Here is a 12,979-nt window from a genome sequence, read left to right as displayed (position 1 = left end):
CAGAATAAGTTTCTCTCCTTTCAGGGAAAATGCATAAGTTAAAATGGATCTAGAATATGCAACATTTACTAACTGAATTGAATTGAATTGAATTTATTATATTTCTATGCCGCCCTTTTCCCCGAAGGGGACTCAGGGCGGCTCACAACCCAAGTCGGGGGGGGGGGTACAAATAAGGAATAAAAAAGACGAACAAAACAATACACAACAACCATACCATGCGAGGGGGGACAAAAGCTCATTAGCCCCAGGCCTGTCGGAACAGCCAGGTTTTAAGGGCTTTGCGGAAAGCCTGGAGGGTGGTGAGGGTTCGAATCTCCACGGGGAACTCGTTCCAGAGGGTTGGAACAGCCACAGAGAAGGCCCTCCTCCGGGTGGTCGCCAGTCGGCATTGGCCAGTGGATGGGATTTGGAGGAGGCCTAAACTGTGGGATCTAATCGGTCTATTGGAGGTAATTGGCAGCAGGCGGTCTCTCAAGTACCCAGGTTCAATACCATGAAGGGCTTTATAAGTGATGACTAGCGCCTTGAAGCGTATCCGAAGACCAATTGTTTATCTTTTATGCATGCAGCTTACACTGTAGGCACGCGCGCACACACACACACACACACACACACACACACACACACCACTCTCTTTACTCAGATAAAGGGGCATCATGACCTGGAAAACAGAATAATTTAAACACAGAATACTCTCCTTTTTGACATTTAGTGTTGATAGGCTGCCTTGTGCAATTTCAAAGTTAATCAGTCTTTATTCTTAGTATGTTACACATACTTTCAAATGGATACAGATAGTCCTCTGCTTATGATCTTTTGTTTAATGACCATTTAAAGTTATGATAGTCTTTTTACCTGTTCACAGTTCTGAACCATGTGATTGCCATTTGGCATCTTCTCTGACAGCTTCCCCAAAACATCAATGTGGAGGCCAGCAGGGAAGATTGCAAGTTGCTGCTGACTAACAAGAAGATTCCCTTTCATTTCTGGAGGCTGTCTGAAAAGGCTTCCTGCTGAGGAGAGCTGAACTCCTTCAGTGGGATGGAAAAATGATCCTCAGATCCTCAAGTTCTGACCTCATTCCAACGGGTTTGGTTTTGTGCTTGTTAGAAACCTTTAGTCTCTGTATCTGTGGCAGCATTTGGCTGAATTATATTAAAGTTCTTCTCCCCCACCCCTCTCTGTCTCACACACTCCATTCTCACTTCTATCGATGACATGTGTCTTCCTCAATCTCAATTCCTCCAGTGCTGGGATTCAAAAATTTTTTACTGCTGGTTCTGTGGGCGTGGCTTGTTGGGCATGGCATGGCTTGTTGGGTGTGGCAGGGGAAGGATACTGTAAAATCTCCATTCCCTCCCGATCAGCTGGGACTCAGCAGGCCGAGAATAGATGGGGGCGGGGCCAGTCGGAAATGGTATTTACCGGTTCTCCAAACTACAGAAAATCTTCGCTACTGGTTCTCCAGAATTGGTCAGAACCTGCTGAATACCACCTCTGGTCCTTCATCAGAGGCCTGGGAGTTTGAGGATCAGCACAATATCTTAGCTGTTTCTAACAGTGATCTCTTTGGGGCAGAGAGTTCTGATATTGTTCCTGGAATCTAGGGAAGCCATTCTAACCCTGTTTAGGATCACAATCCTGAGTCATAATCTCAATCTCAATCCCTCCCTCCCCCATCCATCTCTCATTTGGCAAAGATGAAAAGTTCACTATTTTTTTAATGTCAGAAATTAGACTAATGACTATTCCTATGTATGTTTATCTGTCAGATTTCTATGTATATGTCTGCACCGATTTAATATTACAATTTAAAATATAGTACCCTAGTATATTAGTCCTAATACATTTCCTTCAGCCTTAGTGGCTAACTGCAGGCAGGTTAAACTTTACACGAGATCTTATCCTATCCAAAGAACACACACATTGAAGTGAAATATATGAGCTCCTGGTTAGAGTCTGTGGTACATAGGCACTATGACTTCCTCTATCCTAATCACTCTTTGAAAACTTACAATATCCAAAGGAAGAACCCCATAACAAATGATGCGGGAGTGAGCAATCAATACAGATTCACACTTCATCTCTCTAGTCCCTACTCAACACCGCCCACTCCTAAGCACGCCTCTTTGGCCTCAGTGTTATGTCAAGAGGTTTGTTTATTCCTTTTAAACCTTTGTTTCCTGTTATTCAAGCTATTTATAAAAAAGAGCCCTCTTGCCTGGAAAGGGAGGAGACAATGAGAAATAAGAGAGAAATATTTCTAAAAGGGGGAGGCAGAGAGATGATCTCAAACCTATCTTCCAAGGCTATCTTCTAGATATCCCTTTTAATAAAATCCATCTCCGGGACAAGCACAAAAGATAGCTAAGGTTTATTAAAAAGAAGGTGGGAGAGGCCAGGAGGGAGGGAGGGAGAGAGAGAGAGGAAGGGAGAGAGGGAGGGAGGGAGAGGGAGGGAGAGGGAGGGGGAGGGAGGGGGAAGGAGCGAGAAGAAAAAAAGAATTTTAAGTAAAATATAATTCAGCCAAATGCTGCTATGGACACAGAGACTAAAAAGTTTCTAACAAGCACAAAACCAAATTCTAAAATGAAGTACACTTTTGGCAATATAGTTTAAGTGTCTATTACTGAGATTTCCAGAAACAAGCCCTTTTGACTGGTATCAATCAGCACAAGCTGTTAATTTAAATAGCCAAGTCCCAATTTTCCATTCTATTCCAATAATCAATAGGCAGAATGCATATACATACTGAAAGATATATGCATTTCTCACATGTGCTGCTTTCTTTCTTCCATATATGTAATGAATACCTCAAGCAATGCAATATAAAAATATAGTCCTTTATTTGAAGGTCAAGTGTGATGAAAGCCAAAGCTATTTCAACCATCTTTTCATGATCCTACAAAAAGAGTGTAGGAGTATGTCCTTGCAGATCATAATGAGTTCTTATATTTGTTCATGATTAGTTTTAATATAAACGTCCCCTCTGAAGGATGGAGTATGTGAATCATGCTTTTAATCATTATATTACAAAGGCCCTCAATTCACAAATAATGTATTTTATAAAAGTCAAAGTGTTCTGGATACACGTCTAGTACTTCCTCTATCTATCTAATGTGACCTTCAGATTTCTTCACCAGGTGGGCATCTACAAAGAGGAGAGCTTTTTCTGTGATGGGACCTTATTTATGGAATTTCCTCCACAGAGAGGCTTCACTAGTTCCTACATTACCATCATTTTGGTAATATCTAAAAACTTTATTTTCCCAAGCCTTTTTGCTGGCATTAGTTATATTTTAATCCTTTGTTTTGAGTTTATATGGTGCTTTTATTTTGCCTTTTATTTGATTTTATCATATACATTTTAGTCATTTTTAGTATAGTATTTCAGTATATTTTATTGTAAATCATGGAGAGAGCTTCAGTTACTCAGCAGTTTAAACATTTTAGTAAATAAAATAGTTGTTTGGAAATAAATTCGTTACCAAACAGGAATAATTAAAGATTACTTAGCATACCCATTTAATTCAGTTCAATTCCTCCCTTCATAAATTAGGGTTCCTGCTCACAAATTTCCTATGAAGGGGGAAGAGCACAACCATGTCTGAAGTATTTTCAGTGTTTAAGAAAGAACCAGAGGAAAAAGTACAGGAATTGTGTGGTCTTTTTTAAAAAAGATAAATTTTAAAGCACAGGTGTCCAACCTTGGCAACTTTAAAACTCCCAGAATTCCCCAGTTCACCAGCCATTTAAAGCATGGCTGGCTGTGGAATTCTGGAAATTGAAGACCACAAGTCTTAAAGTTGCGAAGATTGGATACCCCTGCTTTAGAGAGTAATAAAACATTTCTTAATAGCTACCCCAGCTTTGCGCTAGATCACATTTTATCATAATACAGGAATCCTCAGCACAAATCCATGTTCTAAGTCTCTCCAGCCCTCACCTTCAGGCAAAATGGTTGAACCCGACTATTTGGGATACTATACTCACCCTGTGTTGTGGAAGTCTAGTTCGAGACATTGGAGACAATGGGCTTCAATAACCTTATGTTGAGGAAATATTCTTAAGTTTAAGTTTTTAAGTTTTAAGTTTTATTAAACATTTATAGGCCGCCCTTTTCCCTGAGGGGACTCAGGGCGGCTTACAATAATAGGGGAGGGGAGTGCAGGACAAAACACAAAAAGAAAATGTGAGTAAAAATAATTAGCGGTAAAAACACAACATTCATTCAACATTCGGGAGGGGCGAGAGTAAAGTCTTATCCCCAGGCCTGACGGGATAGCCAGATCTTGAGAGCTGTGCGGAAGGCCTGGACGGTGGTGAGGGTGCAGATCTCCACGGGGAGATTGTTCCATAGCGCCGGAGCTGCAACTGAGAAGGCTCTCCTCCGCGTAGTCGCCAGTCGGCACTGACTGGCGGATGGAATTCGGAGGAGGCCTACTCTATGCGATCTGATGGGACGGAGGGAGGTAATTGGCAGAAGGCGGTCTCTCAAATAGCCAGATCCACTACCATGGAGCGCTTTGTGAGTGGTAAGTAGGACCTTGAAGTGCACCCGGAGATCAACAGGTAGCCAGCGCAGCTCACGGAGGATCGGTGTTATGTGGGCGAACCGTGGTGCGCCCACAATCACTCGCGCGGCCGCGTTCTGGACTAGCTGAAGTCGCCGGATGCTCTTCAAGGGCAGCCCCATGTAGAGCACATTGCAGTATTCCAGCCTAGAGATCACAAGTGCTCGAGTGACTGTTGTGAGAGCCTCCCGGTTCAGGTAGGGCTGCAACTGGCGCACCAGGCGAACCTGGGCAAATGCCCCCCTGGTCACAGTTGACAAGTGATGGTCGAAACTCAGCTGTGGGTCCAGGAGGACTCCCAAGTTGCGGAACCTGTCTGAGGGGTATAAATTTTGACCCCCCAGCCTGAGTGATGGAACGTCGGCCAAATTGTTGGGAGGAAAACACAACAGCCACTCGGTCTTGTCCGGGTTGAGTACCAGTTTGTTAGCTCTCATCCAGTCTTTAACAGTCTCAAGGCCCCGGTTCATCACGTCCACCGCTTCATTGAGTTGGCACGGGGCGGACAGATACAACTGTGTATCGTCCGCGTATTGGTGGTATTTTATCCTGTGCCTCCGAATGATCTCGCCCAGTGGTTTCATGTATATGTTAAATAGTAGGGGGGATAAGACCGAACCCTGCGGCACCCCATAAGTTAGGGGCCTCGGGGATGATCTCTGCCCCCCTACCAACACCGACTGCGACCTGTCCGAGAGGTAGGAGGAGAACCACTGCAGAACAGTGCCGCCCACCCCCACCTCCCGCAGTCGTCGCAGAAGGATACCATGGTCGATGGTATCGAAAGCCGCTGAGAGGTCAAGGAGAACCAGGATGGACGCATGGCCTCCATCTCTGGCTCTCCAGAGATCATCGGTCAATGCGACCAAAGCGGTTTCTGTGCTGTAACCGGGCCTGAAGCCGGACTGGAAGGGGTCAAGATAGTCTTAAACTGCACATATAAGCCAACTTTTTTATTACAATAACCCTCCCCACAAAAAAGAAAGAACTTTCCAGCTTCAAAAGATGTTGACCATTCAGTTTACTTCAATCCTATGAAGTGAAAAGGCCCAACTTCTGCAGAAACATGAAAGTTCACACCTCATTGTTTCACAAAAGGGTCTGGTACTTTTAACTGAAGAGTTTAACTTGAAAAGATATGGCAATACTTTACCAGCCAGAATTTAAGTCTGATTTCCAATTCTTAAGAGATACATTATAGCAAAACCGTTTTACATAGCTTTTTGTTGTCTCATAATTATTTGCTGGAAGAATAAACAAATTTGCATATTGTAGTTGTTGTCTATAGGTTTCAGAATCCTATCTTATTTTGTGCAAGTAGCCTTGTTTTCACATTTATTTACAGCCTAAATAAATGCAGAATTTGAAAGGTATCAATTAAAAATAAAACTTCTATGTAATTATCACAAGGGGGAACTGTTCTATAAAATATGCTACCGTACAAGTTTACATTTTTCTATTACCAATATATGGAAGGGAAATGGATATCAACAGATAGAGTAACATATCGAGATCTGAAGGATCAGAAGATATTTTCAATGAAAAACTGAGTCTATGAACAAAAACTCATACAAACATTTTAACTAATTATTGGGATTAGAAACATTTTTAAACAATAATAGTCAAAGTCAAGGTAGAATACAAAAAAAATTCTGGGATATGCATAATTTTAATATTTTGCAAGAAATGTTCCTGCTTTTGAAAAACATGAATTTTAACTAATTATTGGGATTAGAAACATTTTTAAACAATAATAGTCAAAGTCAAGGTAGAATACAAAAAAAATTCTGGGATATGCATAATTTTAATATTTTGCAAGAAATGTTCCTGCTTTTGAAAAACATGAATTTCCTCAAATTAAGAACGCTCACCAAGTGACAATGTGCATGTGGTATGTGGTATAGCAATTATGCCACAGCAAAGTGAATAGAAACACATGAAATTCAACTTTATTTTTAAAACAAGCTACTTAAAGCTAGTTTAAAAAAACAAAAGAAAAACAGATCTCAAGAATTACACTAATGCATGTTAATTATACTGGGTTTTGGTGTAAGTTCTAAACCTTATTCACCGAAAATGCAGCACTTGTTCAGCTCTTAAATATAATTCCTTTTTGTCACAATGATGTTCCTATATTTTCCTCAGCTGCATCACCAGATATATTAAGAGATGCAGCTTATGACAAAACCAGAGACCTTTTAAGAAGCATAGGGTTTCAATAGCATGCAAAATTGAATTCTGCATAAGGTTGTCTCCAGGTTAGTGGACCAGAGATTATCATGACAGAACCATAAAGAAATCTTTATATTTTTGTTTCAAATATGGAGGGGGGGGGGCTCCTAACACAAGGATATATATTTGGGTCACATTCATGTGACACAAATAAATTAATTGAATGCATCAAGAACATTATCTGGCAGCATTATTGCCTCAGTTTGCCATTCCCTTTTCCAGGATTTTTTCTTCCAAGTCTAGAATTCCCAGGTAGATCCCCCACAAGATTGACTCCTACTTATTTTCCAAGTTCAGCTAAGTGTTGCCAGCTGTTGAGAAAGGTAAAGACACCCTCAAATTAAGCTCAACTGGGTGTGACTATATAGGTAATATAAGAAAATGGTTTCCCCAGGACTGGTTTTCTTTTATTTTCTAGATTAGCCTACAACCCTGGTTTCTTGATAATCTTCCATCCAAGTGCCAAGCAATTCCAACCTTACTTAATTTTTCACGATTGGTCATATAATTAAGGAATTTTGTGGCTGGGAATTGAAGTAATATTAAATTGTAAATGAATTTTTATACAGAGATTTTCAACTGAAATGAAAAAACACCAGATGGAATAGGACAGTATACCAATAGCTTTCCTTTCTACCCAGCTTGATACACTCCACAGTTTGTTGTGCTCTTGTTCTACAACAAATAAAACATTAGAAGCAGTACTGAAATTATAACCAGGATAATGTAATGACTTAAGCTCATTGTCGAGACTCCTATAAATATGATCTGGTAACGTTTGACATCAATTCTATTTTTTCACAGTAAGAGTCAGGTATGTTCTGTACAGTGAACAAAATGAAGACATAAAATGCAAAATCAAGTGAAAGAAAGAAGATTGACAAAGTCAAGTTTCCAATAAAAACCTCATCACCAATAGATAAGACATAACTGTGTCAGAGCTTCATTAATATCCTTGGTCCAGTGCCTGTGGAAAAAGCTAGGTTATTCATTGCCTTCCTGAAGACAAGTATGGTTGGGGCCATCCACATCTTCGGAGGAAGCCTGTTTCATAAGGCAGGCACCATGAATATTTCCAATATTTACTACTGTGTTTCCCCGAAAGTCGGACAGAGTCTTATTTTCTTTTGACTCCCGAAATAAGCACTTGGCCTTATTTTCAGGGAGGTCTTATTATTTTTGAGGTGCAGGAGGCGACGAGCATAATCACCTCATGGCTGGTGCTGTGTTGCAATATTTTCAGGGAGGGCTCATTTTCAGGGGAGGGCTCATTTTAGCGCATGCCCCCAAAAGCCTGATAGGGCTTATTATCTGGGGAGGTCTTATTTTGAGGAAAACAGGGTAGGTGACATCCCTTTACCAAAGGGACTCAAAAGAATGTGTAATCATTGTGGATAGGTGAGTCAGCAAATAATCTGAATCTATAATGTAGGGCTTTAAAGTGACAACCACAGTTTGAATTTCTCTGGTTGCTTTTATGGCTGTTTTCAAAGATGCATTTCTCATATACATTATACTGTATCATGCTACACTGTATTCTACAATTCTCATTTCAGAACCTATACCCATAAGGAGAAGTGTTGCAGTAAATGTGCAAAACACTGGTATCATGATGGGCATATACTGTACCAATCTATCTTCAAGTAATGTGCCCTCTTGTTTGGGACATTTCAAAACTCCTGAAGAGGATTCCTGCAGAATATAACTCAGGAAATCTCTATTTTTAATTCAAGTGATAGTGGGAAGAATGGTCTGGAGAACTAACATTTTCTGTTTCCCATGAACAGAATCAGTTCTGATGCACATTTTTACTCCATTTGCCATACTCCATTTTGGAGTATGACGCACCGGTGTATAAAATGCACCAAGGTTTTGAAGAGGCAAATTTTTTAAAAAGTAGGTAGGTAGATAGAGGGATAGAGAGAGAGAGAAAGAGAGAGAAATACAGTATGTAGGTAGGGAGAGAGAGAGAGTAATTAGGTAGGTAGATAAAAGGATACAGATAGAGAGAGAAATAGAGAGAGAGAAATAGAGTAGGGAGGGAGGGAGAGAGTGTGTGTAGGTAGGTAGGTAAGTAGAGGGATAGAGAGAGAAATAGAAAGAGATAGAGAGAGAAATAAAGTAGGTAGGTAGTAGGGAGAGAGTGAGAGAGTAGGTAGGTTGGTAGGGAGAGGGAGAGGGAGGGAGAGAGAGAGAGAGAGAGAAATACAGTAGATAGGTAGGGAGAAAGAGAGAGAGTAAGTAAGTTGGTAGATAGAGGGATAGAGAGGGAAGAAGAGAGAGAGAGAAGGTAGGTACATAGGTAGATAGAGGGGGGAGAGACAGAAATAGGAAGGGGGAGAGAGAGAGAGAGAGTAGGTAAGTAGGTAGATAGAGGAATAAAGTGAGGGGGGAGAAATACAGTAGGTAGGTAGGTAGGGAGAGAGAGAGAGAGAGAGAGAGAAGGTGGGTAGGTAGATATTTTCAGGTGTATTTATCCATGTGCTGGAGAAGGAAATTGCTGACAATCTGCAGCACCTAAGACTTTTTTTCTGCTGGCACAGCACTTGATCAATGTAATTCTCATCAATCAGTTAAAGAGATTTCCAAAAGGGGAAAAAAAGTTTTTGCACTCTGTAAACCTCCCAAAAACGGCCCGTTTTTCACAAAAATGGGCCCATTTTTTAAAAAAATGCATGAATAGCCTTGGGGGGGGGGCTTGCAGAGTACTCCTGTGGGGGGGGGAATGAGCAAAAAACAAGCCATTTTTCATGAAAATTGGCCCATTTTTGTCAAAGAAATTGCACCTATAGTCTTATGGAGACTTATAGAGTGCTGCTGGGGGCTGGGGGGCAAAAAACGGCCCTTTTTTGCTCACTTCTGCTCTCCCCAGCCCCCAGGAGCTCTCTGAAAACATACATAAGGGTATGCATGGCCATTTTGGTGAAGGGGCAGGACTTCGGGGGGCAAAAAATGCTGTATTTGGTGTATAAGAAGCACCCAGATTTTCAGCCTCTTTTTTGAGGAAAAAAGATGTGTCTTATACTCTGAAAAATACAGTAGATACTGAGTTTTTCTTACAGCAGAACTAAAAATGCTAAATAACTTTCTAGGCTGTACAAAATAACTTGGAAAACCTTCTTCACCATCATGACTTCTTATGGCCACACACTAAAACTGAAATTAATTTATCTAAAATAGCTAACTCCAGTTCTGTCTGTGAAAGTTCTTATTTCTAAACTTCTCAAACTCAGATTTGTACTACATTTTGACCCCTTGAGCTTTTAAATTGTAAACTCAAGTATCTTTAATTTGTCCTAACCCCCTTCCCAAAAGTTACGTCATTCCTTGTTCTTAAGAGGAACCAAGCATGAGAAACAAGTATTTGCCCAAAATTGCTCAAGAAGAGAATGACAGAGCAAGGTTCAAAATGAAGTCACCAAGACTGCCAACTACAGTTTATTCCCTTCTGTAACAAATGGGGCAATCACACTTTAGCGTGGTTGCATATAGAAATGAACATGAATTGGTTTTGACATAGCATTCAAGATTAACTTTGTTTGTCAGATATGAATTCAGCAATTCTTAGCCTAACTTGACCCAGTGTTGTTATGAGTTCACATCATTTTTTCAATATCTTTGTAGAATAAGTGAGATAAAAAGAATAGATACGATTTCAGGATGGGTGTGGAATAAGAAAACTAAATATTTAGCAATAGTGCTTGTTCTGTTGTGTATACCAATTACTGTGTATCTGTGAGAAAACTTGAATGTCAATATCAAGTATCTAATTTATAAAAACTAACAGTTTCAAACACATTTTGAAGCTGAAGAAATTCCTAAACCTGATAAAAAAAGCTTCAAAGGGTATGTGATAAGTCACCTAACCATTGACTTGATAAACAAATGGCCAAATATATTTTTGTTTAATTAGGAAATTGTGAAATAATACCCTAGAATATTGCAGAATTTAATTAAACAGTATACATCAAAAGTTTGAAATTAAAAAATAAGACAGCATTTCAAATGTAGCATCCAGGAAGTATGTCAAGCTTTAAAAAACATGCACACTAGTAGAAATAATACCGCTAAGACCCATTTTGGAGTTCCTAGATGAGGAAGACAATACAGCTCAGGATCTCAAAAGTGTGGGAAAATCAAAAATAGCTTGTATAGCTCACAATCCCCTCCGCAAGTTGTCACCTGAATTGTAACAGAACAGAGCACTTATGAAATACATTGGTCAATGATCACTTTTGCTTAATTCAACAAAAAAAGAATGTGCTTGTACCGAATATTGTGATGGTTTTTTCAAATCTGCTCTAAACACAGTAAGAGCCTCTTCATCTTAAGTGTGCATCATCCCACATCTGCTCTAACACACAGTAAGAGCCACTTCATCCTAAATGTGCATCATCCCACATTCTCCCCTACTAACCACTTAGCTCCTGAATTTGGTTACTTACTAGCTGGTGAAGGTGTACTGTACCCACTGACTGGCAGCTGGTGTTGCATTCCAGGCAGAGTTCCTGGAGGTGAGAGGCCTCCAATCATGTGGGGAAAGAAGAAATAGTGAGGAACTGGGTAGCTGCTGAGATGTCCACTCCCTGGTGTAGAACAGGAGCTACTGTTGCTTGCCATGGCTGCACAATCCACAGGCCTGATCCTTGATTTAAAAAAAGATTCACATAAGGGCTGAATGCAGAGCACTTGATATAGAGGAGCAGTCCAGAATCGTCAAAACTTGATGCAAAATCAGTGTAATTTCCCCTTGCCTTGGGGTTCAGGCCAAGGTTAAGCAGAAGAAATATGTTCAGTCCTCCAGAAAATTCCCCAGGCAAGCAGAGTGGGTCCTCAAGATTTCAAAAATATTTCAGAAATCTTTGGGAATAGAACTTCTAAAAGAAGCATGTGGGAGAAGCTGCAAGGTCCTCGGCACAAGGTGGTGATAGAACTGTAGAAAGAGAGAGGCAAGAGTAAGCAAAGATGCAAGAGTCTACATTACAAAATCAGACTGCATTCGAATGATTAACAGTCATAAAGAAATGACTTTTTTCCAAACAGGATTGTAGCCAGAACTTTTGTGTGTGTGTGTGTGTGTGTGTGTGTGTGTGTGTGTGTGTGTGTGCGCGCACCAACATACATACACACACACATACATACACACACACACATATACATATATATATGTATTGTGTCACAAATGGAACATACATACATGTGTGTGTGTGTGTGTGTGTGTGTGTGTGTGTGTGAGAGAGAGAGAGAGAGAGAGAGATATTTGTGCTGATAATGGAAGCAGTTAGCTTCCTCCCATAATTGGGGCTTACCAGGGGTTGTGACTTTAAGTATATATACACATACATACACACATACACACACACACACACACACACAGACATCAACATTAACATAAATATTACAATGTTGGAAAACATTTCTGTTTATATGAGACTTCAATTCACATTTTATCTTGTAATCAATATAGATTTATTTGGCATTTACATATAAATAAATAAATATATTTCGTTTATTTTTATTTTTTTATAAAGAGCATGCACCAATAGATAGATAGCTAATATATTCCACATTATTCCTGTTGGACAATTTAAAGAAGTAAAAGAGAAGTTTGTTTTCTGCTATTGTACAAAATAAAAAAATAAAATAAAATTCCATTATCCTGACAACGACTTACATTCCAGTGTTGATTTTTTTGCCAGTATGCTAAAGTTTGGTCCTTTAAAAAAATTTTTAGGCCCTTGGTGCTTTTATTAGGTACACTTAATCCACACAGAATAAAGATAATTATTTAACAGGTATTGCTAAAAATATATGTGATATTAAAGAGAGTATAAATTAAAGTGCCGTAATATTTTTACTTACAGCCATAACAAAATATATTTAACCATACTAAATTATTTAGCAAAGAGAAAAGTTAAGAAAACTTTAAATTGAGCAAACTCCATCTTACCTATTATGATTCTTAATTTAATGCTGCTGGCAAACATAACTACCAAAGCTATTACAGGAGCACAACTATCACATAGAGCTATTGGGAGAAGAAGAGACACACTCTGCGACTTTCTGACCTCAGTCAAGTAATTGGGATTAAAGTCAGGAAGGAGGATCTACCAGAATTTGAGGGGAAATTCAAATCATGGTCAACTCCTGCTGCCAAATTATATTTGGTT

General features: G+C 39.7%; 1 protein-coding gene across 9 annotated transcripts in view; it reads right to left on the bottom strand.

Annotated features, from left to right (window-relative positions):
• RARA (retinoic acid receptor alpha) overlaps positions 1-12,979 on the bottom strand; it is a 211,055-nt gene that overhangs the window by 125,613 nt on the left and 72,463 nt on the right. For 8 of the 9 annotated variants that reach the window (XM_032236703.1, XM_032236701.1, XM_032236709.1 and 5 more), the window contains one exon: positions 11,255-11,742. In XM_032236703.1, the coding sequence (XP_032092594.1) occupies positions 11,255-11,429 (175 nt within the window). In that variant the 5' untranslated portion in view covers positions 11,430-11,742. Of the gene's footprint in view, positions 1-11,254; positions 11,743-12,979 lie in introns of those variants that run through there. The other variant, XM_032236713.1, reaches the window with a different exon arrangement.

Source organism: Thamnophis elegans, chromosome Z, assembly GCF_009769535.1.
Source record: "Thamnophis elegans isolate rThaEle1 chromosome Z, rThaEle1.pri, whole genome shotgun sequence".
Classification (NCBI taxonomy): domain Eukaryota; kingdom Metazoa; phylum Chordata; class Lepidosauria; order Squamata; family Colubridae; genus Thamnophis; species Thamnophis elegans.
Note: the sequence above shows the minus strand (reverse complement) of the source record. Positions and strands in the feature narration are given on the sequence as shown.